The sequence below is a fragment of the Pelobates fuscus genome, chromosome 13 (genome assembly GCF_036172605.1).
Source record: "Pelobates fuscus isolate aPelFus1 chromosome 13, aPelFus1.pri, whole genome shotgun sequence".
Taxonomy (NCBI): Eukaryota; Metazoa; Chordata; class Amphibia; order Anura; family Pelobatidae; genus Pelobates; species Pelobates fuscus.
In genome coordinates, this window is record NC_086329.1 from 57,833,200 (window position 1) to 57,854,969 (window position 21,770).

The 21,770-nt window shown below is 39.8% G+C and overlaps 1 protein-coding gene across 2 annotated transcripts in view; it reads left to right on the plus strand.

Moving 5' to 3' along the window:
- The window catches only part of MDGA2 (MAM domain containing glycosylphosphatidylinositol anchor 2), a 793,609-nt gene extending 781,077 nt beyond the window's left edge, over positions 1 to 12,532 (plus strand). For both annotated transcript variants that reach the window (XM_063440282.1, XM_063440283.1), the window contains exon 17: positions 10,716 to 12,532. In XM_063440282.1, the coding sequence (XP_063296352.1) occupies positions 10,716 to 10,804 (89 nt within the window). In that variant the 3' untranslated portion in view covers positions 10,805 to 12,532. The remainder of the gene's footprint in view (positions 1 to 10,715) is intronic.
- The last annotated feature ends 9,238 nt before the right edge of the window (positions 12,533 to 21,770 follow it).

Below are 21,770 nucleotides of genomic sequence, written 5' to 3' on the forward strand. Positions count from 1 at the left end.
ATGAAAACTCTCCCAACGTAGAAGGCTGTTAGAAGATGTTGGTTTCTTAAAGAGTGTGGTGCTAATGGAGTCACCATTTATTGTAATAGTAAGATCCAAAAAATTCAATGTATCACCCCCAATTTCCGATGTGAAAGATAGGTTCAGGTTGTTTGTATTAAGTAATACAACAAAGCTCTTAAACATCTCCTCGCTACCTGTCCAAAGGATCAGAATATCGTCAATGTAGCGGGCCCAATGGTAGATAAACGGTCTGTAGGATGCAAAGGCCATGTCCTCTGCCAAAACTACTTCCTCCCACCAGCCTAGATGTAGGTTGGCATACGATGGGGCACAAGCCGTCCCCATCGCAGTGCCCTGTATCTGATGGTAGAATTTCTCATTAAAGAGGAAGTAGTTGTGGCAAAGGATAAATTTAAGCAATTCCAAGGCAAAATAGGAATGGTCACTGAAAGCTGGGCCCCTCTTATCCAGAAAGTGTTTAACGTGTTGAATGCCCCCCTTATGTGGAATCGATGAATAAAGGGCTTCAACATCGAGGCTACAAAGTGACACAGACTCGGGAACTACTAAACTTGCTAGGCGGACCAGCGTCTGCTTGGTGTCCTGAATATATGAGGATAATTGTTCCACAAATGGACGGAGAACCTTGTCTAGGTAAATGCTACCATTCTGGGTGAGATTGTCAACACCCGAGACTATGGGGCGCCCGGGGGGATTAGTTTGATTTTTATGGACTTTGGGCAAGCAGTAGAAGGTAGCTATCCTTGGGAACTTATTGAGAATAAAATCATATTCCTCCCTGGATAGCACCCCTCTACTGCGGCCCATGTCCAAAATAACTTGATAATCATGTAGGAATACATTCGTGGGATCTTTTTCCATGAGATGATAAGTATCCCTATTATCAAGAATTTTCAAAGTCATTTTAACATAATCAGCTGTATTTAAGATGACAATATTCCCTCCCTTGTCAGCTGGTTTAATTGTGATTGTGGTGTCTTTTTTCAGGGACTGAAGGGCTTTGTTTGCATTTAATCCTTGTTTACTGATACTCACCTTCATTACCTTGTCCTCTGATTTTCCCATCTTCCTCTCTTTCTGGCACTCTGCTATCTGGGAAGTGGAACCCACAGACCCCACTTACTATACGACCCTCAATGGCAACCATTTGAGGGGTTTCCCTCAACATGAGGGGACTGAATTCCCCTGAAATAAGGTCACTGGGGCTGTCACTGGCACTGTCAGAGGTTTACAGATTACAGGCAGACGTGACTTTATTAGAAGAAACCCACTTTCGGGGGGGGGGGGGGAGGGGGGCAGCCCCAGCACTCCGAAACCAGAGATTCCCAGAGGTATTCTTTAATAACTACACTGAATCTAAATCCAGAGGTGTTGACATACTTTTTGCAGCACACCTACCCTTCACCTATAAAGCGCATGAATCAGATGACATGGGCCGATTTATTATAGTTAAGGGTCAAGTGGGAAGAACAATGGTTACAACAGTTAACCTGTATTTACCAAATAGAAAACAATGCAAGTCCTTACGCAAATATCTCAGTCGAGTGGACGAATTTGCCAAAATGATACTAATACTAGGGGACGACTTAAATACCACACTGGACACTGCTCTTGACCTCTACAACACACTCATACCAATCTTCCACATGGAAGCGACTCAAAGAGCTACTTGATAATGCACAACTATACGATAGTTGGCGCATACAACACCCATCCAAGTGAGATTATTCTTTTTATTCCCCGGCAGCGAACTCCTACTCGTGTATCGATATGCTATTTATGCCTCACAGATTTCTACATTTTATACAATTAAGCTCATATGGACCAATTAAGTGGTCTGACCATGCACCCATGTCTCTTGCTGTTCTCTTTCCGTCACTCCCGACTACATTGATTCAATGGAAGCTGAATGACACACTCCTCAATGACGCAGACATCCTGAGCTCACTCAAAGACACTATTCACCACTACTTCACAGATAACTCTACTTCCTCCACCTCTCCAACCATAACTTGGGAAGCACGTAAATGCTTTTTGTGGGGAGTCCTTATAGCACTAGCACCCAAAAAGAAAAATCAGAGAGAAGCTGAAGTAAAACTGTCTCGGACATCATGGAAGTAGAAAATAAACATAGAGCTACACTATCCCTTTGTGACTATAACCGTTTAACTGATGTGCGTTCCAAACTTAAAATCTTATCAAATGCGCAAACTTAATGGAGGCTACTGCTTACCAAATATACGTGAAGATCAACATTTATAGAAAGAATCAAAATGGGTTCTGGAAACCCTTTGTCCTTGATCCCCAACATCATGAAAGCATTTCTACACATCCCTATGCAATCTTAGAGACACACCTCCCCCCAAGGAGCGCATGATTCAATATCTAGAATCAAGGATCAAACACACAATTCCCTACAATGTCCTACAAATATTTGATGAACCCCATCCATCCTGATGAACTGCATATGGCCATTAATCACCTTCTACCTGGCAAAAGCCCAGGCCCAGATGGATTTACAGCCAAGTACTATAAACTGTTCTTACAAGAACTATCACAACCCTTCTTGACAGCATTCAATTTGCTTACCTCCAGAACAGGCCTTCCCCATCCCACACTCAAAGCTTATGTTACCCAGATCCCAAAGCCTGGAAAAAATCTCACAGAATGTGGCAGTTACAGACCCACTTCCCTCATTAACCTTAATTTAAAATATTTACTAAAACCCTGGCCAATCGCCTGTGGCTATTTGTGGGTTGACTAGTCCACCCTGATCAAGCTGGTTTTGTACCAGTGAGGGAAGCCAAAAACAATACCACCAAGTTGCTCAATTTGATCTACCTCTCAAAATTATGCACTGCTCAAACTCTCCTTCTCTCTATCAATGCAGAGAAGGCATTTGACAGGGTGGACTGGTCCATGTTAATAGGCAAGGTGCAGGCCATGGACTTTGGCCCCAATTGGATAACGTGGCTTGGAGCGATATACTCCAAACCCAAGGCAGACATAAAATCAATGGACAGTTGTCTGATCCAGAACACATCAGAAATGGCACGAGATAGGGGTGCCCCTTTTCACCTCTCCTCTTTATCCTGGTCATGGAACTGTTCTTACAGGGCATAAGGGATAACACCAATATCCAAGGGATTTTAGAAGCTGGTATCTTGGACTCCCGATAGTCCATCTATTTGCAGGGATCCCAGATGGGACCCGGGGCTATCTAATGATATATGTTTTACCCGTGTTAACCCCTTCCCGGGGCACCGAGCCCCAAAGTGTACCCCCACCCATATGTAATGTGTCTTAAGGTGTAACCCTGTGTGCTGTTGGTATCATCCAGAGCGGGAGATGGTGGGAGATGACTTCTACCTCCTACTTGGGATTGTGTTATGTTGAATGGAGACCCCCGGCGGGGTCTGTGCATAAAAGAAGCCTGTTTGCAATAAAGAGAGTCAGTGTGTTAACCTCCAAAACTGTGTGTCATCTGGTTATTGGAGGGAAGGATGATTTAACCCCTGTGTCTGCCATTCCAACTTGCAGGGGATGCAACAGGGAAAAGTCCTTGTAAGGACTAAAAACTTCCATGTCAGAGTGTCGTCTCTGCCTGGGAGCACATAGAGCTAAGTCCACTAACCATGTAAGAGTGCCTGATCGGCTGAAAGAAGGGAACTAGCCAGAGCAACCGGTCGGGTTACCAAGGTGTCCCGTTGCAGATACCATGCCACATCGTTTGCAAGAAATGTCATATTTATATATTATATACATACGATACAGATGATATTCTTAGTATATGAATCTATGGCGAAACGCATTAAGTAAGGACTTATTTTATCCACAGTTTGTTAATTTGTTTTTACTTATATAGCTGCTGTTTCCAGCTTTTTATTTAATAAACCTACTTTTTATACATCATCACCTGTGGAATACATACTTCATACAGCCCTCATCATCCTCCAGTTCCAGCATATTCCATTGTTCCACCTCAAGTTATTCATATCAGAGCAGGACATTGCTCTGGGTGATGTAAGTAGGATATTTTCCTCCATCAATTGTTTGTATATACTATACCATTGGATTTCCAATTTTGTCTTTTTTCACATATACCTACTTCATCCTGAAAACAAGCTCCAAAGACCCTCCACTTATATCCATAGACTGGGATTATTCCGTCCAGGCCTTCATAATATTTATTTATAAAATATTTTACCAGGAAAGATACATTGAGATGTCTCTCGTTTTCAAGTATGTCCTGCTCTAAAAAGTGTGTGTCTAAAGAGTGTGCACTTTTGCCCATTTGTACTCCCTTCACAAACATCTACTGTACTGCACCATAATGTTTATTACGTTGTACTTATGACAGTCCCTGGATTTTTTATAGTTTATTCTATTCCTTTCGCCTATCCATTCAACAAAATACAGCTATACCCTATTTCACCATTGTCCGTTCAACTAATGAAAGAACTACCAAACAACCGACCACCAAGATGCGGAGTGTGGCACTTGTTAACCTTATTGACCCCTCCTAACACCTCCAAAGCCGCAAACACCTAAACATTCTAAGCGGTCGGCTGTGTGGTCGGTGTTTGTATGTACGAGCATGTGGCAGTGGCCATTCTGGAATACAAATGCAGCCAGCGGTGGTTGTTGAGTGTATGGAACTAGAATCGGACAATCGACGGTGCGCTAAGACTTCCATGCTCACAGATGTTCGGTACTATTCACACAAAAAGAACGGCGTTCGTAAGATCATCTCACAAACTACCAGGACTATGAGAACGGAGGCATGAACGACTTATTGTCTTATAAGTTGTATTTTTGTACTCCCAAAAGAGACCGACCATACGGCCTGATTTCATGGAACTGCAGACACCTTGTGTGCGGTCTTTCAAAACTATACCCTGGTGGCGTTTTGGCTACATTCGTGGGATCTGAGTGAATTAGACATATGTTGGGCACTCAGATCAAGGCTATCCAGGGATATAGGACTTCATTGTTAACTGTTAAGACACTCCCAGCATAAAGGAGTGAAACCGCCGCTTAGTAGAGCTTCCCCTTTCAAAAATGCAGGCACGACTGCTTTAGAACCCCAAACTCGCGAACTGGAACCAGGAAAATGCGCCTATTTGCCGAATAGCATACTTAGTAATACTCCAAACTCCCAAACTGTAATCCCACAAACCGCTGCTAACAGACGAACCGATATAGCATCCAAGCGGCTTACGTTCCCAGCAATCAGTCTCTATCCGTGTATAGTAAATCCCCCCAATCACGAGACCAAGCTCTGTAGTTGAGGGTAAAACAAGAACTGGCTTTAATGAGGGCTACCTGCCCGTATTTATGCAGGTCTCCCACTTGGTGGACACTCCCCTACGGGACCAAATGGGAGACTGTAACAAAGGACAGACAGGTATCAGTTTAGGACATACAGCCACAATACATTCCCACAATGCATCCTGGCTTCCTCCCCTCTGCCCTGGAGATAATTGAGAAGTAATTCAATTATCTCCCAGGACAAAGGCAAATCGCCATTATACACGTGGAGACCACAGGATAGAGAATTACTTTAAAATGTACAGTGTTACAAATGGTACAATAAATATATACATGTACCATATCCCCAGATAGCTCAGGTCTGAGTGCACATTATTAGGTGAATGGCACTCAGACCACACGAATACAGTTTAATCACCATGGAGCCAAAGTCTTTAATTCCACGAACAGGCTCCATGGCATAGCTATCTGGGTACCTTCACATAAATTGTAATATAAAACTTAACGTCCCGAATGCTCCGCTGTTCGGTTCACGAACTGAGCTGAAGACCCGTAGGCTGGTAGCTCAGCGGTGCTTGGAAGGAAACGTGTCCGCTTTTGGTGTACTGAAGCTGGGCAGAACAACGCTGGCTGCCCGGGGAGCTCCATAACACCGCCATCATGTGGCGGCTATGTGTAACCGTGACCACCCAGTAACAGTCAATTAAGCTGCGGTTAACCGCAGATACTGGGTGGTCAATTGACTGCACACGCCAGCTTCCCGGTGGTCGCGTAATCGGTAGCCGTTTGGGAAACAATGTGGGGAAACAAGGGGGCTGTACGGGCAAAGAAAGAACTGAACAAACAGATGAATGGAGGGAGGAGAAACATAATCCCAAGACAGACGGTTCTGTCACATTAACTATGTATTTTGGGGTATTTTTAATACGCATGTAATGGACCTGAGAGGTAATGTAATTATGTATGTGCTTATGTTGCTCTCCCCTCTCAGGTCCAGTGGGGAATGCCCCTGGAATATGTCACCAGAAACCCCTTGCATGGGGACCTGCATAAAAGGCCAGCTTTGGCTCCATTAAAATCAGTTGTAATTTACCCTCCACACAGAGTCTTGTCTCTTGTTGTAGGGAATTGCTATGCAAGCTATACCTGCTTCTCTACTTGGATGACTACTTGGAATGCTGTAACACAACTCACACTTGGGGAAAGGACGTCTCTGGCAGTGGATACCCCTCTACTATCCGAAGTGACCGCTACAGTACTTATAGATTCATATACTAAGAATATCATCTGTATCGTATGCATATATAATCTTAAGCGCTGATCACCTCCTGTCTGTTATCTTTACTATCCACTTCACAATGATGGAGAGAACCCCCTGTTACTGATTTGCTGCTAGTTATAGATATTGAGCACTTACACTCATTAGTTTTTACACATCGATGTTGTTTGTGTACCTCCTGACTGCAGCCAACCTTCTGATCCCACTAAACTGGAAAAAAAATATGCAGAGCCCACTGCCTGGGAATGGATTCACAAAGTAGATTCCATCTGAGTCATGGAAGAACTGGGATTCTCCACCTCTCACAAATACTCCCTATACAGGAGGATTTGGGACCCGTGGCTAAAATTCATGCAGAGATGAGCTAGGTCCTAGTGCCCCCCCTTCCCCATCCCCACCCACCCCACCCACACCCTTTTTTCTTCTCACCTTGCTCCACTCCAAAGTACCTCTCATTCATACTCCACCTTTACCCCAAATATCCTGTTTCCTCATAACCTTGGGGGATAGCAGAGAGCCAGAGAAATGTCATGTCCCATGGGAGATGGGCTGGGGAGAAATGGGAGCGGTAGGGAGTATTGCCTTCCTGTTGAAGACTTAACGGAGGGGCACGTGTAGAGCCTTGTTATTAAGATTCATATTCTGTTATATTCCCTTGAGGTTTTTGCATATATCGCTTTTATATTTCATAACACCCTCATTTGAGACAAGCGAAAGAGCTAAATTGCATCTGATTAAGCTGTCTCTCTCTGTTATCAAGTGTTACACAGATAATACGTCAACTATAGACTTAGTTTTATCTGGGTCTGACGTATGTGTACCTCCATTTTAATCGTACCAAGACAGAGCACACATACACAAGCAGAGTGTACCTCTTAATGTTAACTAGAACCCTATTTGTATTATTATGTCTTTCTCTACGCTGAATCCACACTATTTCTATGTATTTATTCATAATCTGTTAATCTAACAATGTTTTGATCCATGATGTATTTGAGAACACGTATTTTTCTCATGTACCTGCATCAATATACTTCAATAAAGCTTTAAAAAAAAAAATGAAATAAGTACGTTTAAAAAAATGTTATGCAAATATATACAGTTAGGTCAGTTAGGTTTGTTTGGGGTCTCCTTAAGGAACACTATGGTCACCAAAACAACTTTAGCAATGTTCTGCTATTTAGAAGTTAAATCACCTTTAGCTACACCTCCCCTAGCTGTGACTGACACAGCCTGCATGAAAAAAATATGTTTTCATTTTCAAATACATGTTAACTTACTTTAAAAGTTTTTATCTCTGCAAATTTAACTTTGATCAGATACAGGAGGCTCCGGCAAGGTCTAGCAATCTATTAACAGTGCAGGAGACACAAAATTCAAAATTAAACAGAATTAGCAATAAAGGAAGTATAAACATTAGATGTCTCTTTACAGGAAGTGTTTAGGAAGGCTGTGCATGTCACATACAAGGAGGTATGGATAGGGCTATATAAACAGTGATTAAACTCCTAAATTACAGAGAATTGAGCAGTACGACTGCAGGGGCATGATCTATACACCAAAACTGCTTCATTAAGCTAAATTTGTTTTGGTGACTATAATGTCCCTTTAATTTAAAAGGAAACTCCAGATGTGAGCCACACATTCACTGTACCTAGAGGGGCTTCACCTACAAATCACTGATGTAATCTGATGGAAGCTAAAATGATTGTCTGTGGTTGCTGAATCTCTCATACAGACTGAGCTTGCCTGCTTTTTGAATCGGGGCTGCCCTTATGAGTGGTATCAGTCTGATATGAAAATGATATAAGATGTCTCTATAATGGCAAATAAGCAAAAAAACTATTTGAAAACTGAGCAGGTACTACCGAAAGGTCAGCTACTGAGTTTTTACCCAGTTCTTAGTGTTCTTATATTCTCTGGTTTTCTTCATTATGAGAAAGTGCAGAAAAGTTTTAGTTTTGACTAATTAATAGATTTTTTTATTAGAATATGACTATAATATAATGAGTAGAAAAAGACATAAACACTATGCATATCCACAAATTTCTTTATATATATGTATATGGAGAAAAGGTAGGACGTAAGGTTGTGGGATCAACTCTTACTTAAGCACCAACTCCCAGAATAAATTTTAAAAATGTATATATGTACATAGTCTGGGTGATATGAAGAGGCATAACACCATGACAGCCGGGAACTCAAACTGAAGTGTAATTTTGTATAATTGTAATCTGTAGTCAGATCAGAGCTTAAATAACATTTTGGCTGTGATAGTGAGACTTTATCGAGATTTGATAACGGCTCAATAGCAGAGCCAAAACATTGCCTCATCTCTGATCTGATTAAAGTCTGCTTAAACACAGTTCCATTTTTCACTATTTGCTAATAGGTAAGTATGGGGAAAATAGTCTCCTATTTCACTATTTGGAGATCTACATATCTTGACCTGTTCAATGACCTAATCAACTTCACAGGTACCTGGCAGTCTTTCACAACTTGTTTCCATTGTTGTTGTTTCCGTTTGAAAGATTACTTAAATAAACATAAATTTACAAATAAAAAACAATCCCTAAAGAAATCTTGAAATGACACTGATACACCTCTTAAAGATCACTAGATTAAAGTGTTACTGAAAAGATTGTACAGCAAATGCTGATGCCAATCATTGATTATGGGGATGCAGTATATGCACCTACACAGCAATCCCACCTTAATAAACTCAATACATTGTATAACTAGTTCTGCCGATTTGTACTATAATGTAATTTTAGGACCCACCATTGTGACATGCTAAAAGAACTAAACTGGTTGTCGCTGGAATCCAGACGCACCCTTCATCTTTCCAGCCTTGTGTTTAAGGGCTTTTCTGGGAAGCTCCCGTCCTACCTGAGCAGAATGCTCTCCTCGGCTGTTCCCACCTTCTATAACCTCCGATCCAGTACCAGCACTTTATTTAGTCAATCTCAATACAAAAAGAAAGCAGCCCAATCCTCCTTTTCCTACAGAGCACCGCAATTATGGAACAACCTCCCACATACTTTTAAATCTTCCCCAAGCCTAAAGTCCTTTAAGAGATTCCTCTCTACATACCTCAAAACAGAATGCACGTGTCATAGGTGATTATATATTTCCAACCTGTTTTATGTTAAAATTTGTATATATTGTGTATTAATATTGTTTTTGTATTTTATTGTACCCTGTGTATCAAAGCAATGTTTTGTGGACCCAGGACATACTTGAAAACGAGAGAAATGTCAATGTATCTTTCCTGGTAAAATATTTTATAAATAAATAAATAATCATAATTACTACAGTCCTGTAAAAAAAAGCAGCCACTTCCAATATCTCAATTAATAAAACAGTAAAAAATAACTTGTAAAATGAAGACAAATATCGCACAGAGATTATTTTCCAACTTGAATATTTAGCTAATATACTTCAGGACAGTTATTCAATCATGGTCGCTTAATATTTAGTGAATACATTCTTGGTTCATTATTTCAATAACTTATAACATTGAAACAACATAAGTATTTTCAACCAAAGACCTGTTTTGTCAGGGTCAGTGTTAAAATGTCACTCTGTTATCATAAATGGGTATCAACCAAAAATAAATGTGTGCAAAATACATCCTTGGATTTTGTACACAGTGTTAAATGTACTTTGTTCATTTGTTCAGGTCAATGTCATTTACCCTATTATCACAAAAAGGTTTTTATTTAGATTTTTTTTTTTTTTTTTTTTTTTAAATGTGTGGAACACAGCCTTTCATATTGCACTTTGTAACAATTTTGTATTGTACATTATTCTACCAATTTTTACAAAGATACACAGTATAATTCTTTTCAAACTAAGGTCAGTATTGTTCAAATCAATGTTGACTAATCTATTATCACAGCAAGTTAGAAAAAAAAAGTAAAACTTTTAAAAGTGTCTTAGAGAGAGAACGAGAGGGAGAGATGGATTGATGATTTGTTTAATTTTCTTCTATTTTTGTTTCATCAGATTACGATAGTCAATATTAAATTAAGGAAATAAACACATTCCCAGCATGTATACATTGTTTATATCGGTGATGTTGGTTAAGCAATGATGTGAATAACTGTTTTGTATTTTTTTTGTTTCTTTGCCCTTTTAGTTCCACCATCTGGAGTTCTTGGGACATTAGTACATATATGGTTGTATCCAATTTTCCTTTTACTGTCTGTTTTAAGTCATCAAAGGTGACCATATACCGGCAGAGGCTACAAAAGATTCAGTAGGAACTCGTATGAAGAAAGAGTCTTTGTAAACGGACATCTTAGAAACAAACTACCAAAGATTCCACAACTAGGGCACTGGGAATTATTGGAAAATTGGATATATGTTATTTCAAACTTTACACGACCCCAGAAAATCAGGAGATCCTACAGTGCTTCTATGGTTATAATGAAAACAGTGTCTGATTACCCTTTCTCTATAAAAAGGAGTTCTGAAAATCCTTGTCAAAGCACAACGTCATGGCTGGTTTTGTTTCAAATGAATAGAGTTTACTTGTTACCATGGACACCTAATGGCCTGCCAACCTAAACCTCACAGTTAACAGGGTACACGAAGAGCTGGCATTTATTTTAAATCCAAGAAGGTTTTGAGTATGGAATACAATGAAATAGCCTTTTTTGCCTTGGCTGCCACCATTTCTAATCTCAAACCACAGTAGAATAAGTGCATCATTTTATCAAAGCTTTGCCAATGAAAAGGGATGCTTATGCCCTTTTTTGCATGCTTTTATCTCCAAGCAGAGCAGCCAGTCTACAAGCTCCACCTGGCTACGGGATCTTGTTTCTTACCATCATTGAGACCAAGTCACAAAGTCATCTGTTGTGATTGAGAAACCAAACCATCACCTTTTGTAAATTGCCAGGAAACTAAGTGCCTTCAATTAAACAAGCCTGATTAAAAAAAAATGCTAGCTAAACGAGCTTGCACTGCTGTGAGTGGTTCATGGAAAAGTGTTAAAAAAAATAAAAAAAAGATAAAGAAAAAAACTATTTTATAATCAACCTTCAACCCACAAGAAAGAACCACAGGCCAGATGAGAAATATGCTATATGAAGAACATGGACTTAAGTAGCCACATAAACTATTTGAACACAATTTTCGTTCTTTCACATTTTAAAACAGCCATGGCCTTCTTGTCTAGTATCTTATATCTTAATCTACAGTTGGAGGAAGCAACTTTTCAGATTACTAAATACTTGATGTAGTTTGAGAAGTTGCCAGATTTCTCACAGACTATTTATTTTGTTTTTGCCTTTTTTAGGAAAATCATTTCTTACTCTTATCTACATTTGAAATGAAATCAGTCTGATTGTCAGAAGAAAAAAAAACATGAGAACTGAAGACTGCAGCGTGTGTGACCTTAGGGTCTGAATAATAGTCTTCGTTTTAAAATTCTAAGGTTATACGCCTCTGCCCAATAATCAGACTATGTGCAGCCATAGTATTTTATTTTGGCAAGTTTGAAAAAAGAAAACACAATTTTGCATAAAACTGTAAAAATGACTGAGCTACCTGATTAAATATCATACCTTTACCAGCCACTTTTTCAATGCATTGTACCTGTCCCTTATATTGTTGGCTATGAATATTTGATTTTTTTGGTTTAAATTATCTAAACACTTAACTTCATTTAAAAAAATAATTTTGTCTACAGATTATTATTCTCTTATGTTCTCTAAAACACCTGATGGTTAAAAATGTTATGCAAGAAATTTGGCTAAAATACAAATAAAAATCTATATTATCTCAGAAAATATTGAAATAAGAAGCACAAGGCAATGTAGTACAAACAATGACCAGGTTTGATTTTTTTTTTAATTTTATTTTCAATTCTGTAGTACTGTTTGTGCAGTTTCAGTTATTCAACTGGAAAAAAAAACTCAATACTTTTACAGCTATGTTCAATAAAGCCTATTTCCAGGTAAGGTATGAAAAGTGGTGTATTTATTATTTTCTTTGATATGTAAATAAAGAATATTGATTTTTCAATATCTAATGCAAACTACAAAATCATAAATTAGCATTTTACATCAAATTTATATTTGTTACCACTGTACAGTTGCAGGCATCTTTAAAAATAGTTTCTAAATTACGTAAATGCATTGTTATTAGAGATGTCCCGAGCAGATCGCCGGGAACTGTTCGCCGGCAAACATAGCTTGTTCACGGTCGCCACGGCGGGCGAACATAGGCAATGTTCGGTCCGCCCCCTGTTCGTCATGGAGGTGGGAGGGTCTGGAAGGGAGGGTCTGCTGCTGATTGGCTGGAATGTGTCTGCTGACTGTGAGGTACAGGGTCAAAGTTTACTCAATGATGACGAATAGGAGGCGGACCGAACATCGCATATGTTCGCCCGCCGCGGCGACCGTGAACAAACTATGTTTGCCGGCGAACAGTTCCCGGCGATCTGCTCGGGACATCTCTAATAACAATGCATTTAAGTAATTTAGAAACTATTTTTAAAGATGCCTGCAACTGTTCGGGACATCTCTAATTGTTATACGTGGATCTAGAATAGATGGAGTGAGAATGTTTACATGTTAAGGGATGTGAGTAAGTACACACTTGACTTACTATGTGTAAGCATTTTTATTTAATCTCATATGCACAATTCCAGACATTCAAAACTAAGTTGCAAATCAAATTAATGTATGTACATGTTTTCCCAGTTTATTTTTTAAGTGTTGGTTCCCCATTTTCCCCAGTCTCTCTCTGGCCCAACCACTCAAGTAGTGTCTTTCTCAATTGTTCTCCCTCTTTCCATGTCTAGTTAGCCTGCTTCTGGTTCTCACAACTGCCATGGAGTGAAGACACTCTTGACTTGTGGCATTTCAATTACTCTAATTTTATTGTGTGCCTTCTAATCTTTCCATAGCTACCTCTCTATCAGTCGTTTGTCTAATTTTTCAACTTGCCTCTCTCTTTTAACCTTTTAGAATTCCATCTGCACTTCAGATATCAGTCCAAAACTGCTCATACCCTTGGAATCTCCTCTAAAACCTGAAATGCTATGTTGTCTTTTGGACAAATACTACAGTGACCACATATGGACAGAAGTGAATTTCATCATAGCCAGATTATGCCAAACATCAGCCAAATTTAAGGCTATTTAAACTCCCTTAGTCCTTTTTACAGCACCCTTATGCTTTTCTAGCCATTCCCGTAGCACATTATTTTTAATTATTCTTAATTTTGGTTCTGTCGCAGCTTGTGCAATTAGCTGATTTGATATTTCTGACCTTGGCCTGACTTTGTTTTATGGATATATCTGGCATTCTGACGTATTTGTTTTCCAACTACACTTATCATATTTGGGACTTTTTCTTTTTACCATATCTGACATTATCATATAAAGCCCAGCCATTATAGGGATCAGAAGTACATCTCTCTATCATGTGTCTTTATGTTTCTCCACTGTTTTGTGTTAGGTCTGTCTGTAGAGAGTAAAATTCAATACATTATTACAGTTGTTACTTATTATATAAGTGATTACAGTACCAGAGGTCCATGGATTAAGCTAATGCAGGCCAGTTTGCTTCTTGCGATGCATGTATTTAGGAATTGGAGCAAGACATGGACCAGTTCGCTCAAACACTCCAGATTCTTCTGGTCCCTACTACTCCCTTTATCCATGAAACCCTAGTGTATGCCTTTCATGATATTCCTGGTTAACTGACGTGACTCAAGGGAAAAAAATATATGTTAGTGTAGTAAAATCACAAAGATATGATGGTGATCCTGTTAATTTTAGAGGTTTTCTAAATCTGATAGGCATTGATTAAAAACTAATTTTTTAGACATTCTCTACTCGACTCAACAATATGGTTCTTGCTTGGGCTAATCTACAACACAAATAAATCATGCTATCTATAAATACGGGGATTTGTGGTCACCATTAAAAGCCCATTTGATATGCAGGTAGATCAGCTACTAAAAAGCAAAGCAAATCAAGCTCTATTTATGATATAGAGTAGAGATAAAGTCAGCAGATAATCCAGAACACCTACAAAACTAACAGAAAATCTATGGCAATTGTAAACAAAATAAGTATACTATTAATAAATGCAGCTTAAGTGTAGATTAGTTTATGAGCCCAACTTGAGAATAGTAATGTACACAATCTTCACTAGTCTTTTTTTTTGTGATTTTCACAATCTTTACTAGACTTTTTTTTACAATTTGTCTGAATTTTGGCTAATTGGTAGATCAGCCGAATTCTGTATCTTCCAATAACCATACGGACGTACAACCTGGCAAACAAATAGTATGATGCACGAGCATGATCAGTATGAGCTGGTTCAGGATTTGTACTTCCTTTCCTCGTGGCAAAAAAAGGGAACAGAATAGAGAAGAAGCTGATTTTTTTGTTTTTTTTTGGGGGGGGGGGAATGCAAATAAGCAGCTCAGTTTGCCACAATCAACAAGAGGTTAGCCCAATGATGTGGGATGTATCTGCAGTCCAATCAAGAGGTGTAAAAAAAGATTGAGGGCAGGACAGTCACCGACAGGATTTACCGTATATACTCGAGTATAAGCCGAGTTTTTCAGCACATTTTTTGTGCTGAAAAACCCCAACTCGGCTTATACTCGAGTCAGTGTCTGTATTATGGCAATTTGCATTGCCATAATACAGACAATGGGGCTGTGGGGGCTGCAGAGATCTTACTTACCTCTCCTGCAGCTCCTGTCAGCTCTCTTCTCCTCCGCGCCGTCCGTTCAGCACCTCGGTCAGCTCCCACTGTAAGTCTCGCGAGAGCCGCGGCTCTCGCGAGACTTACAATGTGAGCTGACAGAAGAGCTGAATGGACGGCGCGGAGGAGAAGAGAGCTGACAGGAGCTGCAGGAGAGGTAAGTAAGATCTCTGCAGCCCCCACAGCCCCCCTCTCCCCTCCACTGAACTGCCAATGCCACTGGACCACCAGGGAAGGAGAGCCCCCCTTCCTGCCATGTACCAAGCAAAAAAAATCTAAATAATAAAATATTAATAAGTAAAAAAATAATAATATTACAAATAGAATAAAATAATTAAAAATAACAATAAAAAAATTAAAATAATAAAACAATAATAATAATTAAATAAAATTGAATAATAAAAAATAATCAAATAAAATATTAAAATAATTACAAATAATAATAATAAAATTGCCCACCCCCCACCAAGGCTCTGCAACACACACACACTGCACTCATATACACACACTGCACACATACTCATACACACACTGCACACATACTCATACACACACTGCACACACACTGCACTCATACACACACTGCACTCATATACACACGCTGCACTCATACACACACACGCTGCACTCATACACACACACGCTGCACTCACACACACATGCTGCACTCACACACACACGCTGCACACACACACACACACACACTGCACTCATATACACACACTGCACACACACACTGCATTCATATACACACACTGCACACACACACTGCATTCATATACACACACTGCACTCATATACACACGCTGCACTCATATACACACGCTGCACTCATACACACACGCTGCACTCATACACACACGCTGCACTCATACACACACACTGCACTCATACACACACACACACGCTGCATTCATTATATCTACACACTGTAAATAAATATTCAATTAATATAATTTTTTTAGGATCTAATTTTATTTAGAAATTTACCAGTAGCTGCTGCATTTCCCACCCTAGTCTTATACTCGAGTCAATAAGTTTTCCCAGTTTTTTTGGGGTAAAATTAGGGGCCTCGGCTTATACTCGAGTATATACGGTAATTGGCTTAAGTAAGAATTCAAAGTAAATTTTTTTTTAATTCAGCGATTTTGGCCTAAATTTTGAAATGCATAATGAATTCAATTTTAATTCCCAGCAGTTTTCACTTTAGTAAATAACCCTGCAAATTTTTAATTTTATTCACAGATCAAGTGACCAATAGGGGAGGGGAGGGAAGGGGGCTGTAAAGAAAAATACAATCATCTTAGCTTCTGTCAGTGGCACTAACACCAACTTTGAATGAAGATAACCTATTTAATTGATCTCATGTGTAGTCACTAAGGTTTAGGCTACTGCTGTTCCTACCTAGATGCTGCCAGTGGCACTTACCACAAATTTAAGTCAGAGATAAATAACCTGTTTGATTGATGCTAGTGAGACTGGTGATTAGCTTAATACTGTGCTTAGCCACTGCCAATGTTAGTTACAACAGTTCTGAATCATTGATTTACAGTTTTTCAGAATGCAGACAAGTACAAATGCAAACCGCACTCAGAAGACATCCATGAACATCAGGAAAGCAGATTCTTGCCTGTAATTGATTAATCACAGAGTCACATGCATGGCTATAAATAACAGACTAAATATGTGCAAATGGCCAATAATTTAAAATAAAACTTAATATATACACCTGAAATATGGAAGTGAAAAGAAGCTTAACAAAACAAAAGAAAAACTGGACAATTTTTTAGATGTTTTTCTAGAGTTTTACAGGTCTTTTTTGTTAACTGTAAAATCAGTTAACCAAAAAAGACCCGTAAAACTCTAGAAAAGTCCTGTTTTTAAGGATGTGTTGTTCAGTAAAAAAAAAAAAAGCAACTCCTCTTGCCTATCTATTGAAAATGCCACTTTCAGTGGGAAACTGTGCCTGTTTAATTGCTCATAGTGTTAGACTTGTGGTTAGGTTACTAACGTGCTTAGCCACTCTCAGTTGCACAATGCCACTTACACTATCTTTGTTTCACTGATTTAGAGTTTGACAGGGATTTTTTTTGTTAACTGATTTTAGGTAAAATATACTTTGTTTTCTTATTATGTTTAGTCCAGTGCATGCTGTTCAAGTGTACCGGCAATGTGCAGTGGTTTATAAAGTTAAACACAATAATGTTAAAATACTAGCAAATCCACCAAGAACCATTTATGTTTCAACACAAACATCTATTTGGGCTTATTACTTTATACAATAAACATTCATATTTCTATATATTTCAATAATAATAAATGTTATGTTGTAGTCCCAAGAACAAAGTGAGGGAAGGTGCGGGTCCTGTTCCCCAATCCCCCATCAGCAGTAATGCCATGGCCTCTCGGAGTCTAAACTTTACTTTCTTGGCCATGGTCTGATTCACCATGTAGGAGGAGAATGTGTTTTTCTCAGCTTTTTATGTGTTATACCTTATTGTAGTCCCCTCAAGAAGAACTAATGGGGAACTCAGCAGAGTGTAGTCAGTGGGTGTTAACAAAAGAGTCCATAACACCCTTTCATTAAAAAAACAAAACAAAAAAACCCAACTATTTTTGTAAACTTGAAAAATGCTAACTTGGGCGTCCTTTCATGTAATTTCTGACATTTTTTTCATATGTAAGAGCTCAAAAGTTCACTTGTGCTTAAGTGGTGATAGATGGATCTTAAGTTAATTCAAAGTTTGCTAGAAAAATAAAAAAAGTCTCCTCTATTGCAAGATAAAGTGCAGTCATTACCCAAGAAGGTACTAATATTTAACAGTGAGACCCTATAGCTATAAATTGTGGAGAAGTAATTTGCTTTGGGGCATTTGCTGTCCCACCATAACACTTCTAAATCATTTCTCTTAGACATTGGTTTCTTTAAATTCAGAGTAATTTTTGCCTTCTTTTGGATCAACAGCAAAAACATACGTGAGGAAGGCTGAACTTGATGGACACAAGTCTCTTTTCAGCTATGTAACTATGTAACTATGTAACTATGAGTATAAGTTGTTCTATCCCAAAGAGGCTTACATCAGTCTCCTTTCTATCTGTTTTGTTTAGAACAGACAAATAAATCATAACACCAAAGCTGTCACCTTATCTACACATTCTTCTCATTTGGAAAATATGCATCTTCTCCTACTTTTAAAATTCTAGTTGTTATATTGGAGGCACCTCCATAAACTCCTTCTAAAGTTTTAAAAATTAAATTTTTGTCACTGTAATGGCCACCCTGCTAGTGGAGGGGTTCCAGCCGCCAGAGATGTCCTTTCTCCCTAGAGTGAAGAGAGCTGAAGTATCCCCAAGCATCAATCCAAGCGGTGAAGAAGTAGGTATAGCTGTGAAGCTCTGATAAGAGCTAGTGGTTATAGCTTATACAGCAGGTCCCTACAAACACGAGGCGAGGCTCTATGTTGAGGGTAAAACTGGACTGATTTTAATGGTGCCCAATTTGGCCTTTTACGACAGTCCCCATGCAAGGGGCACTCCCACATGGACGTTGTTGGGGACTACAATACAAGATTATAAGCCAATAACAACAGGGTTATACTGTATGAAGCTCCCACACATAGCATACAATCCCTCCCCTCTGCCTGGGAGATAATTGAGTCAATTACTGTATGAACTCAATTACCTCCAGGCAAAAAAGAACATGTATTTTCACAGAACCCCAAAAGTACCCCAAAACACATAGTATCCCCACAATTGTTACATCCCCTGATAGCTCCGATCTGGGTGAGCAACGTATTTGTATTTTATTGTACCCTAATGTAACAATGCAATGTTTTGTGAACCCAGGACATACCTGAAAACGAGAGAGATCTTAGTGTATCTTTCCTGGTAAAATATTTTATAAATAAATAAATAAATATCTAAAAATCATCCAGATCTGACCGATCTGATGGTTATTTCTGACCAACCTCATATAAGGCTCCAGAATAGTTCCATCGAATTGGACTATGTCTCTTTCATGGGCTTCAAATGCAACAAAATGTCTCAAATAACCGTTTGTGAGAAAGCTAGTCGTATGCCCCTTGTTCGGGAGTTGGGTTTCACCGAACGCCGCCTCTTTTGGATGATTTGGAACAAACCTAGGTGATCCTGGAAGTCTCAGCAGTGTTTGGGCATGTTGAGAGTCCGAAAATAGCTCCATACACTAGACGCCCAAACACCGCTGCATGCGTTCAACAAAACAAGATTGCCACCACCACGTGTTTGTGCATACGAATTAACGGTCACCCAGTGAACCACTTAGAATGTTCAGTGTTGCAGTTAGAGCAAGTGTTTGTAAGGTCAATTGGATCAATTGGTGGCACACGACTGCTTTGGATGGTCCAAGTGTTCGGTTTATTATTCGGTATACGAACCAGCTGGGGCAAATCTGTTTGGTTTGGTTTGTATATCGATCCAGGCTAAATGAAAGTAATATCCAGGAACAGGACATCTGTTACAGTCACATTTTCACTCTTGTAAAATAGCTTGTCATCCTGGAGTCACTAACACTTGGCCTTTTTTTTATCACATGCATTTGGTGACACAATGCCAAAGAAGATATGCAGCATTCTGTAGTCACTTGAAAAAATTGCATTCAAAACAAGTCAGTTTATCTCACATTTTAGGAGGACATTCTACTTTGAATGCTCTGCTCTGCTACATGGTACCAGACTTCTGGAGTGGTGGACCTATGGAAAAGACCTCAGGAGTGGTACCAAGAAAACTGGTATGACATGTTATTCAAAGCTGTATTTTCTAGGAACAGTGCTACTCATTCAGCTTCTGATCACAGACCATTTTCATTAATTAAGGATTCCATCTCATGCTACTAACTAATTTGTGTTCTTATTTAAGTATTCTGGCTCTGGACAAGTACCTAGTCAAACTTCAAGCACTCTGGGCACATTATCTGCTGAATTACAAAAAGTATCTGCTGAATGACAAGTTGTGCCATTCAGTAGATCTTCAAAGGGGACATGTTTATTATAAACACTGCAGTGCCGCACAATACAATCAGATGGGGGTAAAGATATTGCTGTCCACCAGTACTTTATTCTCTACCTCCTTGGTATGTTGGTACACCAGACCTCCCAACAGTCCAGATTTTGGCAGGACAGTCACTGTCACACTGCTGGGACAGGCAGCATATCACAAGCACACTATTATATGCCCTTGCATAATGCTTAAAACACTAAAACACCATGCTCAGAACTCTTCAGCTGCACTCTCTGCATGTGTGTGGGACCAGACTGGTATTTTTCAGTCAGTTTGGTGTGCATTGACACCAGATTGACATGCCTCCTTTGGTTGTTCAAGCTATTCCTTCTCTTCCTTACAGTTGGGTCTGCCCATTATGAGCATCTTCAGTGATGCAAATTGCTTCCCTGGGGGTGCGCCACCTAAGGTCTGTCCTACCCTGTTCTATTTGGCCTATCTTCCAATGTTGGGGTTCTGTATACATTAGGATTCTCTATATAATAAATTATGTACCCTGTGTCCTCAAGCTTGTTTGTAACTTTTATGAATTCATAATTAGAGTTGAGAAGATACCTGGTTGTTCGGGTCCAGCGGGTTCGGCCGAACTTTGAGAAAAAGTCCGGGTTCGGAATCGTACTTGACCCCGAATTTGACCCCGAACCCCATTGAAGTCAATACTCACCCAAACCTTTGGGCACTAAAATGCCTCTAAAAAAGTCCTGGAAAGGGCAAGAGGGCTGCAAAAGGAAGTAAAATGGGGGTAAGAGTAGGACAAGTGCCCTGCAAACAAATGTGGATAGGAAAATCACTTAAAATAACATAAAATAAGCAGCTGCTTAGTAGATAACTCCCTAATTCCCACGATATTAGGGAGCTATCTACCAAAAGGCTGAAAGACCTAAATTGGTCTTTCAGCCAAATTTACTAATACTAAGTAAAGATTACTTAGTATTAGTAAATTCAACCCCTACTCGCTATACCAGTGGCTGCTCAATGTAAAAAAAAAAAACCTATTGCCACCACCTCTGTGCAATGGGTGGGGGCCCTAAATAAGAATGTGGAGGGGGGACCTACTGTCCTCCCCCCCAGCCCCCACCCCTGCATGGCGGGTGGGGGCCCTAAATAACAATAAGGGGTGGACCAACTGTCCTCCCCCCCCCGGTCCCCAACCCTGAGCAGTGGGTGGGGGCCCTAAATAAGAATGTGGAGGGGGGACCTACTGTCCTCCCCCCCAGCCCCCACCCCTGCATGGCGGGTGGGGGCCCTAAATAACAATAAGGGGTGGACCTACTGTCCTCCCCCCCAGCCCCCACCCCTGAGCGGCTGGTTGGGGCCCTAAAGAACAATAAGGGGGGGACCTACTGTCCTCCCTCCCGGCCCCCACTCCTGCGCGGCAGGTGGGGGCCCTAAATAACAATAAGGGGGGGACCTACTGTCCTCTC